At 37.6% G+C, this 14,327-nt stretch overlaps 1 protein-coding gene across 15 annotated transcripts in view; it reads left to right on the top strand.

The window, feature by feature from the left end:
- Nucleotides 1-14,327, top strand: part of MAP3K13 (mitogen-activated protein kinase kinase kinase 13) — a 174,641-nt gene that overhangs the window by 123,332 nt on the left and 36,982 nt on the right. For 14 of the 15 annotated variants that reach the window (XM_058730721.1, XM_058730722.1, XM_058730731.1 and 11 more), the window contains 3 exons: nucleotides 493-1,052; nucleotides 8,387-8,570; nucleotides 13,464-13,655. In XM_058730721.1, the coding sequence (XP_058586704.1) occupies nucleotides 578-1,052; nucleotides 8,387-8,570; nucleotides 13,464-13,655 (851 nt within the window). In that variant the 5' untranslated portion in view covers nucleotides 493-577. Of the gene's footprint in view, nucleotides 1-492; nucleotides 1,053-8,386; nucleotides 8,571-13,463; nucleotides 13,656-14,327 lie in introns of those variants that run through there. The other variant, XM_058730736.1, reaches the window with a different exon arrangement.

Below are 14,327 nucleotides of genomic sequence, written 5' to 3' on the forward strand. Positions count from 1 at the left end.
TTAACAATAGTTAATTCTTGGAGTGTATTCTTCCAGTCTTTTTTCTTACACACATACAAATATGTGTTTATGTGTCTTTTCAAATAAAAGTTGGGGGATGGTTTAAACAGATGATGGGGATTGAGTGCACTTGTGATGAGCACCAGGTGATGTATGGAAGTGTTGAATCACCATATTATATCACCTGAAACTACTATTATGCTGTATGTTAACTAACTGGAATTTAAATACGAATTTTTAAAAAATGTAAGGGTTTATGTTGTACATATTGTTCTCACCTGTTTTTTATATTAACATGTCTTGAACGTTTTCTCAGGTTAGTAAATACTCTTCTACAGCATGATTTTTAATTGCTGCACAGTATTCCATCATGTGGATGTATTTATTTAACCAATCCCCATTGTTTCAATATTCTTGTTATTAAAAACAGAAGTGTAGTAGTGTGGGTGACGAAAGGAAGGGTGAACTCATGTCCTCCTCCTGTTTTCCCAGGTTTTGGAGCCCTCTCTTGCATCAGAATTCTGTCCTCCTAATCCTCTGAGTGTCATCTCAGGATCCTGGGCACACTCATGGCACGATGGCCAACCCTCAGGAGCACCTGAGCTGCTCCTCTTCCCCACACTTACCCTTGAGTGAAAACAGAACCTTCAATGGACTACAAGATGAGCTCACACCTACGGGGAGCCACCCTTCACCCAAGCTTCTTAAGGACCCGCAGGAAAAGGGGGGAGTACACGCAGAGCTAACCGAGAACATGAACAGCCCCATCACCACAACAGTGTTGACGAGTGTGAGCGAAGATTCCAGGGACCAGTTTGAGAACAGCGTTCTTCAGCTAAGGGAACAAGATGAATTGGAAATGGCCGTGTCTCAGGGGAACAGCAACACCACGGACAGAGAGAGCACAAGTGGAACCGAAGACATCAAGATTCAGTTCAGCAGGTCGGGTAGCGGCAGTGGTGGGTTTCTGGAAGGACTATTTGGATGCTTGAGGCCTGTATGGAATATCATTGGCAAGGCATATTCCACTGATTACAAATTGCAGCAGCAAGGTAAGTTAGAGTGTGGATTTGGGAAACATTTCCTGTATAAACATACCACCACCATTCACTGGACAACCTTTGATTTAAAAAACTGGTGCCAATCAAAAAGAATGAAATCTTGCCATTTGCAACTATGTAGATGGAATTACAGGGTATTATGCTAAGCAAAATTAGTCAGTCAGAGAAAGACAAATATCATACGACTTCACTCATATGAGGACTTTAAGATACAAAACAGATGAACATAAGGGAAGGGAAGCAAAAATAATATAAAAACAGAGAGGAAGACAAAACATAAGAGACTCTTAAATATAGAGAACAAACAGAGGGTTACTGGAGGGGTTGTGGGAAGGGGGATGGGCCAAATGGGTAAGGGACATTAAGGAATCTACTCCTGAAATCATTGTTTCACTATATGCTAGCTAACTTTGATATAAATTAAAAAGAAAACTAGTATCAGATGAATACACCATACCAATCTCCTATAAACCTTCTGACTGGAACAGATTCACATTTGGTTGGTCTTTTTTTTGAAGCCCATCTTTTGCAGCTGTCCAGTCAAGTGGTGTCAAGTTAGGTACATAAAGACAATCCACAGCGTTATGAGGAAGAAGATGTTAGAGCTCCTGTTCCTCCTATCATCATTTTAAATTTCTATTTTCATGCGTGTTTTCATATATATTTGGTATTTGAATAAAGCTGTACAGATACATAATTTATAAATAAATCACATAGTGAATGCATGTTTAAAAATTTTTTGTTGAGGGGTTACCTGGGTGGCTCAGTCGGATAAGCGTCCCACTCGTGATCTCAACTCAGGTCTTGATCTCAGGGTCGTGAGTTCTAGCACCACGTTGGGTTCCACGCTGGGCATGAAGCCTCTGGAAAATTTTTTATTGAAAATTTATTCAGTCAAAAAGTCTGATGGCCACTGGGTTGATTCTAAGCCAGACAGAAGCCACATGGTTCTGTGCCTGAAAATTGCTGCCCTATCGTAGGTTGTAGTAAAAAGGAATCATTTTCTTTTTTTTTTTAATTATTTTTTTAAAATGTTTATTTTTGATAGAACACAAGTGGGGAAGGAGAAGAGAGAGACGGAGACACAGAATCTGAAGCAGGTTCCAGGCTCTGAGCTGTCAACACAGAGCCTGACGCAGGGCTCGAACCCACAGAACAGACTGTGAGATCATGACTTGAGCTGAAGTCAGTCGCCCAACTGACTGAGCCACCCAGGCTCCCCAAAAGGAATCATTTTCTTACAGCCAGGTCACAGAAAGCTCACATTGTGAGGAAAGAACAAGTATCTAACCAATCTTGAGAAGCATTATTATGTCTAGATCTCACAGCTTTTGGAAAAGTTAATTAACTCTCATCATTGTGTAATTTACATATTCATATATACCAATTCAAGCATTATGCATCTGAAGAGAACACATGGCCCTAGTGTTCTTTATAACTCCATTTATATTCTTTAAAAGAATTTTTTTCTTCCTGGTATCAAAAGTAATATATGTAGAAAGATTGGTAACTTACAGGTAAGTTTCCCCCAAAAAGTAAAACTATTTATCTGTGATCCCTAGTTTCCACTATTAATGTTTTTGGTATATATATTAGTCTTATTGTGTGTGTGTTTGTGTGCTTTAATAGATACAGAGTTAAACTAGTTACGCTTTTTCACTTCACATTGTGAACATTTCCCATATCATGAAACATACTTCCTCAGCATTTTTAATGCTTGCATTATATTAAATTGCATGAATGTGCTAAGATTTATTTAAGCAATCCTCAATCGCTTGGCAGTTTGCTGTTTTTAGTGATCATAAGCTACACTGCAATGAACATCTGTTTATTATTTAATTTTCACACATATCTTTGATTATGTCTGTGATTATTTTTATCATGTCTTTGGTTTCCTTAGGATAAGTTCTTAGAAGAGGGAGTGGTTGGGTTAAGAGGGTTTGTGGCTTTTTAAGGCTTTTGATAGGTATCTTGGTAGCCTCATGTAAATGATTTGGTTAACAGTTCTCTCATCAAGACATTTTGGAAAGGACCGGAAATATAGATCAGAAATGAGACTGTTTTATTTATTTTATAACTGCATGTTGGACTCTGTGACTCTCTTAAAAATATGTTCATCTCTTTCAGTCGAGACTGTTGCTGGCTTTTCCACAACAGCCAGTTGACATCAGTCACCACTTGTCTCATTTTTCTTTTCTCATTTTCTCATATTTCTGAAATACCTTCTCTTAACTAATACCAGCCTCTCCTTCTATACCCCTTTCCCATAAGTGTATTGGGATTTGTTGGCAAATCTGTCGATCCCAGGTGTGCTTTCCAGGATTTGTCAATCACAATATCCATTCCTGCTCCATGCAGTAATTCTTTGTCAGTCCCCAGGATGTGTCTGTCTGCCTCTCTCTCTCTGTCTTTCATACATCCTCCCATCCCATTCACCCTGCACATTCCGCCTTTCTTTCCCCCGCTATGGTCTTAAGCCTTCAAGGAAGTTAAAAAGCTGTCCCTTGTCACACAAACTTTAGGGGTTTCTATGTTAAACAGTATTATTATTTTAAAACTTGGGAATAAAGATAAACACAAAGAAGAAAATAAAAATCACTTGTCATCCCACAACCCAGAGATAACCGCCCTCAATTTATTACTTCTTTAAAAGTTCCTTCTTCTCTACTTAGACATAAAACCTACTAATATCTGCTTATGTGATAAACTGCATTTGGTTTTTAGGGTCTTAACTTGTCCAGTCTAATAATTATTTTGGTGGTAATTTGGAGGTCTCAGGACCCAAATGTAGGTTCAGGCTCATAAAGAGGAGCAACGGATACATCTTATGTGTCTGTCAACAGGAGCTTTACAAACTTTTGAATTATCCTGTAAACTTGTATTTAATTGTCTTCCAATTGATTATGTGACTTTCAGAAAGGCTTATTTCAAGAGTAAATAAGAAACCGGCCTGGTCAGCTTAAGCTTACAAGGCAGATTATAGCTGCCTAACTCCTCAGCAGATGACAGGATACCCCACTGCAGGCTGGTGTTACTGTGGGCCGTGAAAGAGATTCACTAGCCAGAAACTAGGTGTAGTTTTTTTCCTTGTCAGCTCTGGGATCAGGGAGCTAATCTTTAATCCTGGATTACAGTCAACCAGAGGATAGCCCACAGAACAGATGTGTCTCTGCATTTGGTATACTTACAAGGAAATTTCACTTGATTTTTCAAAAATTTTAATGACATCTTCATCTCTCATTTAGTATTTGGTAGTGAAGTCCAAGTAAGGTAGCATGTGTAATTGAAATCTTTTACTGCCAAATAGTTCCCAGTCTTATAGCAAGTATTGTCATAGTGAAGTCTGAATACAAACTAAGGAGAACTTATGCCTTAAAGTGGGGGGGCATGTGGTTACGGATCACAGTGGATATTGGAATTAAAATAGTAGTCATAGTGATGAATCATAAGATAAAAGCTGGGGAATAGTACCAATGAACAGATATAAAAGCAGTAGAAAGTCTGGGACTAATCCTGAACCAAACACAGCCAGGTTGGTCGCTCATCAACTGTCGGGAGCCTCCAATTTTGCACATCCTCATTATTAACATTCTTTTTTCTATCATTTTCCTATTCGTTGGCTGCCAACTAGATATTGACAGGGACATTGGGATGGGACAAGAGGATTAAACCACATCAATCACTTTTACTTCTGATACTTCTGTCCAGTAAACAGACTGATGGGAAGGTGGTTGAAGTATATGAAGGTTCCTGAATTTCCAGTGTGGTCCCCTCTATTTTTCTATGGATAATTGAGAATTGGCTAAACATAGCTGAATAACATAGGCATGAGCTACTGTTAGCACAGGAAAATTTTATCCTTTAGTATTGAATCATCAACCTTTTTGGTATTTGAGTGTCAAATGTATTTATCATTTGTATTTTAATTTATTTCTCATTTTATAAAAATAATAAATAATAGGAATTATTTATTTAAAAATATACTAGGGGTGCCTGGGTGGCTCAGTCGGTGAAGCGTCCAACTTCAGCTCAGGTCATGATTTTGCAGTTTGTGGGTTCAAGCCCTGCATCGGGCTCTGTGTTGACAGCTTGGAGCCTGGGCCTGCCTCGGATTCTGTTTCTCCCTCTCTCTCTGCCCCTCCCCAACTCATGCTCTGTCTCTCTCTCTCTCTCAAGAATAAATAAAAACATTAAAAATAAGAATATAATAAATCATAGGGGTGCCTAGCTGGCTCAGTCGGTAGAGCATGCAACTCTTCATCTAGGGGTCATGAGTTTGAGCCCCACGTTGGGCATAGAGATTGCTTAAAAACATATATACACTAAAAATATAATAAATTATAATATAAACAGTATAAAATGATATGAAAAGAAAGAATTATTTAACAAATTGGTTTGGAATCATTAAATAACAATATGAAAAAAATGAACTTGCCTTGGTCCTCACTCCATACACCAAAATAAACTCCAGATGGATATAAAGGTTAAACTTAAAATAAAATCAACTATAGATCACTCTTAGAAGATTGATTGGGCAGTAGAAGAAATTTCAAGGGAAATGACATACATCTATGAAAATATTTCATTCAAAAAATAGTAAAATACAAAGAAAAAGTCTTTTTAAAAATATTCTTTTCATATGTATCGAAGAAATAGAAAACTCCCTCCAGTTTAGAGAACTGTAAGACCGCAACACATAAATGCACAACAGATAAAAATGACCATTCATGCACAGCAGATGTGAGTGTTAAACGGATGTGGAGAAAATATTCTATATGACTGGCAATCAAAGTAGTGCGAACTTATAAAACACTACTTTACACCTAAATAAATTAGAACCAAAAAGACTATTGACAATATTCATTGCTAGCAAAGTTAAAGTAAAAGGGACACACTCATACGTTAATACTGTCAGCAAAAACTAGCGAAATCCTGTTGAATGGCAGTTTTGAATGGTATACGAAGAGCCAGGAATCTATACTCTTTAACCTAAGGACTGATTTTGAGGAAATAATATAAAGAAAGAAAAAAGTATCCAATTTAAATCAGCAAACAAAAAGATGGAAAAAGAAAAGGTAAAAGGGTACAGTAAGCAACTATTAAAACCTATAATAAAAACTGTAAATACATGGGAAATACACAATACATGAAAAAAGTGGAAAAGGTTATATGTCACATACAACTTTTACACAGCTATATACATACAAGCAAAGACCAGAAGGTTAGATGAAAACTGAATACAGAATGGGATTGCAGATAAAATACTTTCTTTTGTTGTTTTTTCTAATATTTTCTAGTGTTTCTAGCATTTAACAGTAAATAAAAATTGAGTAAATAGGGGGAAAAACACCCAAAGATATCTAATTTTAGTAGTTATTATATTAAAAATTAGGATAACTTGGGCATTTATGAAGTTTCTCAGAAAAATATTGCCCCGTATGTTCTTGTCCCAGAATCCGGTAAGAGTACTTTATTGAGCCCTGAATGGCCAAAATGACACTGTGTTTAGTTCTTCACTGGACCCCTAACCACTAAACCCCTCTGACAGTATGCCATCGATATCCGGGTCCTGTGTGTGCTGCACAGATAAGCCCTTGGGGATGGAAGTGAGACCGTGTGAGACACTTAACTCCTGTTAGTCATTCGAAGCCAGCAAGATACTCGAAGCAGTCAAGGCTTTAAGTTACTCTTTCCCTTCACATCTTACTTGGTATCATTTGTTTGTGTGGTGACTTCATAATTGTGAGCTATTTCTGTTTTAGAGAAATTTGTTTTTAGATAACATCCATCTAACTTCAATAGAGCAGAAACCTTTAATCTGCTCATAGCAGAAAAATGGGTTAAATACCTATGCTATCAACCACCCTCCCTTTTATTTGTTGAGCTCTATGTAATCATATGGAAGGTCATGTTTTGACCGCTGTAATGAGAAGCCACATCTTATTAAGAATTTACAGAATTTCTTTTCTCTTAAGGTTGAGAAAGTTAGAGAAGAAGGAAATACATTTCCCTTCTAGGTACTGATGACTTCTTTCTGCTGCTTCATCACCATAGTAGATGTGAGTTGATTTGCTTTCAAGACCAGAATATCTTCAAAGCTGACTCAACACTACCTCATTCAGTGTTCTGCCAACAGTGACCTTTTAGTGATTGGTGATCTAATGAAAATCTCCCATAACCTTTGACATTGTCATCATCCTCTCCTCACTCCATGGGACTTCGGGTACTTTGATGTTTATTTCTTAGCAGTGTAGTGACAATACACTGATAAAAAGTGGGGCAAGGAGAAGCATCAATGGATCATATTCTTCTTTTTAAGTTCCATGAGATTAAAGCACATATTGATTGAATTTTTGAAGTGCCTTATTTAAAATAGCATTTTATTCACTATAAAAGTATTACATGCTCGTGGTAAAAAAAAAAAAACGAATACAGAAAAGGATAAAGAACATAATATGAATCATCAATAATGTTGCCACTTAGAAATGACCCCTGTTACTTTTTTGGTGCAAAAAAATCGAAACCTAAGAAAGAGAGAAGTTTGAAAATAGTTCATCTATATGAGTAAATCTATCATGGCTAATGACCCTCTTAGTTACTTAATGAGAGGCAATGTGGTACAGTGGAAAAAGCACTGTCCCTGGAATCAGCCAATTTTTGAGTTCTGGGCCAAGTTCTGCCACTTACCAGCTCTATGACCTTGGGTAAGTTCTTAATCTCCTTGTCTCTGTTTTCTCTTCTACAAATAACCATAATAAGGCCAGATTTATAAGATTGTTGAAAGAATAGGCACATGAGATGTAAAGCTCTATACTACACTAGTACTCAATAAAAGGTAAATATTAATATAAATATTATGCATAATTAGGTCCTTGGGAGAGTATCATTGAAAATTCATTCAGCAAGGATTAATTGAACACCTGCACTCGAAATTCAAAGAGGAATAAAACAACACGTACCACAGGTGATGGAGTAGGGATAGTGGTATAGAGACAAATAAGTGGATCGAACATGGAAGCTTGAAGTGAGGTGGGGCCATGGGAATATCAAAATATGTTTCGTTTGGAGGAGAGTCTATTGGAGATCTCTGATCTGCATGATTCCATTGGTTAAAAACTGATACAAACTAATATATGAGAACATCTGATCTGTAGTACCAAGACCTGTAGAAAGGTTATATCTTTTGGTGAGTTACCAGGTAGGAGTCAAAGTGTAGAGATCACTTTGGGTGATGCTGAAGTTGGTACCTCCGGAGCGGCCTTGTAGAATGGTCCCTGAGCAAATTCTGAGATCCCTCTAAGTTTGTTTCTCGCTTGTGTGCCTAGATACTTGGGAAGTGCCATTTGAGGAGATCTCAGAGCTGCAGTGGCTGGGTAGTGGAGCCCAAGGAGCTGTCTTCTTGGGCAAGTTCCGAGCGGAGGAGGTGGCCATCAAGAAAGTGAGAGAACAGAATGAGACGGATATCAAGCATTTGAGGAAGTTGAAGCACCCTAACATCATCGCTTTCAAGTAGGTCAAGGCTTTTTTTTAAAAAAGAAATAGAGAGATTTTCTTTGCCCCAGTATCTACATATGAGTTCCTGCTTGGAAAGACATATTAAGAATACTCTATAGACTTAATACTGTGCTAGGTGTTTGGGGAGGATACCAAAGAACGATTCAATGAAAGTCATGGGTTTAAGGATCTTACAATCTAGCAGCTCTTTTTGCCAGAGTACACCCTTCTCAGAAAGGATGTACATGGGACGGAGAGAGAGAAGGTGGATTTTTGTGAAGCAGTCAGATCTGATGAATCAACCCCATTTATTAGTGGGATGACAGAAGTCACTTCAAGATAACCTGTACATCTTAAAATTCACTTAAGAAAACAATGTCTGAAGTGATCACAGAACAATTGGTCCCTGTGCAACAGACAGGTATTTTTTTTATTAGTTTCTATTAGCCTCCCTTATTAAATATTAACTTGTAATAACAGGCACCTTCGGAGTATTTCTCCTTGCCTCAAGTTTTGCTAGATCCCTTTTCAAGCACAGTAAGTTGTATGCTATGCTCATTCCAGAAAGTAGTCATTTCCAAGAGTGTATGAATATATCTTTCTAGTTCAGACTGTTATTTTCATAATATTAGCAGGAACCACTAGTAAAAAGGGGAGGCACAAAGGTAAATTTGCTGAATTCCCCAAATTTAGCAGTACTGAACTCTAAATATGTGTAATCTCTTCTGCCAGTACCTTTCTCTTGAGTTCCCTGTCTTGCCAACCTCCAAATTCTGCCCTAGCCTTCAACAAATGAATGGTGAGTGACTTTACAGGAAGGAAGATGAAGAATAGGAAAGCTAGCCTTTAGGTAGAAGGAAAGTTTAGAAACTAGAGCTTCTTGGTATATTTTATATGTGTGTGTGTGTGTGTGTGTGTGTGTGTGTGTGTGTGTGTAAAATATATATATTTTATGTATGTATGTATACATACATATATATATGTATTTCAATCCTGGAAAATAGTATGACTGATGAGGCTACAGCTAAAAGTGGAATAATATACAAATTCCCCTTCCCTAAACTAGGAGGAACTTCTCCCAGCCTCCAAGAGGGATCCTTTCTTGATAAAACTTTCATTATAAAGGTAAACAGGTCATGTGATGATATTTCAATGGAATCACAGCCCTCAACTAAGGAATAGAAATCTTGGGTACCAGTTTTGTAGAATGAGTTTAAGTGAGTATTGATGTTGAGTTTTGATTCCCAAACAAGACCCCTTTATGGAAAGGGAAAGAGGTGTGAAAAGAAGAGAAGCATTCAGCTGGGATACTAACTGAAATGCTTGGATTTATTTCCTTGTAGAAGGCACATCAATACAGTGGACATGGGAGAGAGCTTCAGTTGTTGTAATGATTCGATCTTTTGTTGTCCTATTAGGGCAGGAGGATAGGAGATGAAAATGAAATACTATAGAGACGAATTATAATCTTTCCAAAGATGATAAATTTCAAAAGACAATTGAAGGATTATTTGTAGACAGACTGTCAGAGACTCACTTCTTTCCTTCATTTTCCTTCCCTGAGAAAATCATCACTTCTAGTATGCTACATTCTAAGTGGAAGGCAGGGCCTTTCATTTAACTTCCATTTAACTAAACTTTTAAGCTTAGATTACTAGGATACTGAGTTTGAGACACAGAATATTCTATAGATTAGCATGGCTTTTTGGCGTCCTGAAGTGAGCTGGGCTGTAGGTCCCAGGTATGAAGGCTTTCTAGCAAGATGTCCTGAGTAACTAAAGGTAGAAATGTGTCCTAAGAGTATTGGGTGTGAGAAGCTTTATTTTTCCTTCCTTTCTTTTGCTTTTTCCTTTTTCCTCACAACCTTTTCCCCACCTCACTCCTCTGACCCTCCTACCTACATTTGCAGTTTTCAGCATTTTGGGCAAGTATTGCCATGCCGGTACCCCATTATATAGGCCAAAGATGCTTGAATAGTCTTTACCTCTACATGGAAAACAATAGTGAGACTGTGTCCCTGGCCCATTACACCACACTCTTGAGGCATTGTGCAGTGTTATGTTCGCAGCCATCTGTGCCATGTGTTGCTTGGCCAATGAATCATTCAGGACCGTCTGGAAGATATGAAGGCATGATTAGATTTCAGTATGTCTCTCTGGATACTGATTGCTGTGCCTACAGCTTCCTTTGAAGTTAAGAACTGTATACAGAAGGGGAAGTGAAAGCGAAGAATTATGTATTTTTTCCCCAGTTTTTTGAAAGCAATCTTTGAAAAAACCCAACCTGACTGTTCCTAATGGCATCGGGTGCCAAAGGGAAGAAAAGGTAGCAATTAGAAGTGATTATAGAGCTGCTATTTATAGCTACTAAGACGCCTTGTCATAGCACAGGGTTGATGGAATGATTGCTTCTCATTCATTAGTCAAGAAACATGAAAAGTACATAACATATCACTGTTACCCTTTCTGTCTGTTTGTGTGACAGGTTAAAACATACTTGAATAGGCTGCTGAGTGGCTTCAGACAAATATTTATTTTGATATCCTTGAGCACGTTACATTGTTCCTGCCTATTCATTGTTTTTCTGTAGTGAAAATTAAATTGCCTGCTTATGGTTGTGGTATATTTGTACTCCACTGAGGTCTCCTAAAAAGTAACAGGAACTTGAAAAAAAATTTTCATTAGAAATGAGGGTGGGAATTCTGGGTAGCTTAGAAAATGATAAGAGAGTAATAGAAACAGCTTTGTGGCATTTGACAGGCATATGAAGGCAGGGGAAATGAAGAGTAATTACTCTTCTTCATGACCTGCCTTTGTTATAAGACTTTCACATGATCACAAGCCATGGCCTCTAAATCTTCTCATCATCATATCATTGCATACGATAATTTTTCTTCTCTTTTCTCATCTTCAGAACAAAAGTGTGACGTAGGGCTGATATGACTATTACCACTTTTCCAAGGGAGCATTAATATAGGAATCCCCAATATGCTTATGTATACAGAAGTTAAAAAGCAAAAAAGGGAGGCAGTTGTAACATGGTGAGTGGAAAGAGCATGGGCTTTGAAGTTAGACTGGATTTGAATCCCAGCCCTGTCACAGGTCTATGATCTAGGGCAAGTCACTTTCCCTCTCTGAGCCTTACCTGTAAAAATGGAAGGTCATATTTATTGTGCAATGGTTTGGGGAAGATTAAATAAGACAAATAAACATGGAAATATTCTGGACAAATAAAAGATGTTCTTCCATGTTAGTTCCTTTCTTCCTACCCCTTGCATCTGCACGTGTCTCTGTGAAGGATTTTATCAGCAGAGAAAGTTAAGTTGAAGCTAAGAAATATTTGCAAAAATGGGGCACCTGGGTGGCTCAGTCAGTTAAACTTCCAGTTCTTGGTTTGGGCTCAGGTCATGATCTCATGGTTTGTGAGATTAAGCCCCGCATCGGGCTCTGTGCTGACAGTGCAGAGCCTGCTTGGGATTCTCTATTTCCCTTTCTCTCTGCCCCTTCCCCACTGTGCTGTCTCTGTCTCTCTCAAAATAAATAAATAAACTTAAGAACATATATTTGCAGAAAGAAAGAAAGAAAGAAAGAAAGAAAGAAAGAAAGAAAGAAAGAAAGAAAGAAAGAAAGAAAGAAAAAGAAAAAAATATTTGCAAAGTTAGGTGGCTGGGTGGCTCCATCAGTTAAGCATCTGACCCTCGATTTCAGCTCAGGTCATGATCTTACAGTTGTTAGATCAAGCCCAGGTTGGACTCCATGCTGGGCGTCGAGCCTACTTGAGATTCTCTCTTTCTCCATCTGCCTCTCCCCTACCCCACTTGCTCACTCTCTCTCTCTCTCTCTCTCTCTCAAAAAATAAAAAATTTGCAAAGGACTTGCTGTGAACTTCTAGGCCTCATGGTAGAAAGAAAAGAATCCAAAGAATCCAAGACCTTCCCTTCAAGGAGCCTATAGTCTGTATGGGAAGAGGAAAATTGCATATAAAAAACTAATGGCTCCTGTGTAGCATAGGAATTTATAGAAGAGAAAGATCTTCTTGTACTGGAATAATCAGAAAAGGCTTTGTGGAAGATGTAGGAATTGATGGAAGCACAGACCACATAGATATGTGATACATTGTATAGTATTGTTTTTATTCTAGGGGCACCTGGGTGGCTCAGTCAAAGGTCCAACTCTTGACTTTGGCTCAGGTTATGATCTCATGGTTTGTAGGATCCAGCCCCACATCGGGCTCTACACAAACAGCACAGAGTCTGTTTGGGATTCTCTCTCTCCCTCTCTCACTGTGTATCCCCTCTTGCTCTCTCCCTCAAATATAAATAAATAAACATTAAAAAAATATTTTTAAATATTTTTAAAACAGAAATGTTTTTCAAAGACTATATAATACAGAAAATTAACTCTTTTTGGGGTCCTCAGTCTAGTTATCTTAAATTTGGCAAATTCAAAATTCAATTATTAATAGTAAAAATAGCAATGTTTTATTTGAATTCTCCCTATACACTATATATAAAACCCTCTATTTAATTTTAACAGGAAGATATTTAAATTATTCTTAAAGATCTAAACAACATAATCCTTGGCCTACATATGTCTCAGGAAAGGTGCTCTTTGTTCCAGAATGGAATGGACCCACAGAAAAGCACCAGATACAGCACAAAACAGAGATAATCTGGGGTGAATCAAATTAATGAAAATTGTCTATGCGCATAACAGGGAAGCCTGTAGACCAGAGGGGTTTTAATGGTAATTGATGAATCGGGAAAGATTATGCCTTTTAAAAATTATATGGGTAAAGAACTGGGTCTTAATTAGTACATTTATTAAATATTCTTAAAATATAAATACGGATATATGTATGTTTGTATGTATGTGTGTATTTATAAACGTGCTTGTGTTTTCTTGAAAGGGGTGTTTGTACTCAGGCCCCATGTTACTGCATCATCATGGAATACTGTGCCCACGGACAACTCTATGAGGTTTTGCGAGCTGGCAGGAAGATCACACCCCGATTGCTAGTGGATTGGTCTACAGGAATTGCAAGTGGAATGAATTATTTGCACCTCCATAAAATTATTCACCGTGATCTCAAATCACCTAAGTGAGTTTTTCATCCATTTTGTTGTATTGCTTTAAAATAAGGAATTTTATCGAGCATAGTTGAAGTTTTCAGGCATCATACTTTCAGTTCAGTTTAAATCAGCATGGAGGGTACCCTATTTGCATATTTTCTGGATTATTGTTGACCAGTTGACTTACCTAAATGGCAGATAGCTCTAGGCACCTGACACTAGTTTTCTCCTTTTGGTTGCATTTTGATTGTGCAACTGTGAAACAAGATTCTTTATTAACTGAAGTATTCACTTTCCATTATTTCAGATAATTAATGCCAAATGTTCCCATCTAATGGCTTGCTTTGTCGTTTTCCTAGTGTTTTCCCCAAAGACCCAAGTTTTAGAAACCAAGTTTCAAAGATGTATACAACAGGATAAAAACGGATAAATAAGAGACTGAGGCAAAGAGAAAATACGAGCATTAGAACTAAAGCTTGCTCACAACATGTATGCCACAGGATTCCGTACAGTTGTTAGAGGTGGACTATAGATTTGGCTTTGACCTTCGTAGAATCTAAGCAAAGAAGGAAATACATAGTTTCAAGGTTCATGGTATCCATAAGATAATATAAACTGGCTATTTAAGAGAAACAGGTTGTTTCTAGTAATTTCTGTTCTTTGGCCATCACTAACCACTTTAAGAGGAGTGTTAATTCAGT

The sequence above is a fragment of the Neofelis nebulosa genome, chromosome 5, assembly GCF_028018385.1.
Source record: "Neofelis nebulosa isolate mNeoNeb1 chromosome 5, mNeoNeb1.pri, whole genome shotgun sequence".
NCBI lineage: Eukaryota > Metazoa > Chordata > Mammalia > Carnivora > Felidae > Neofelis > Neofelis nebulosa.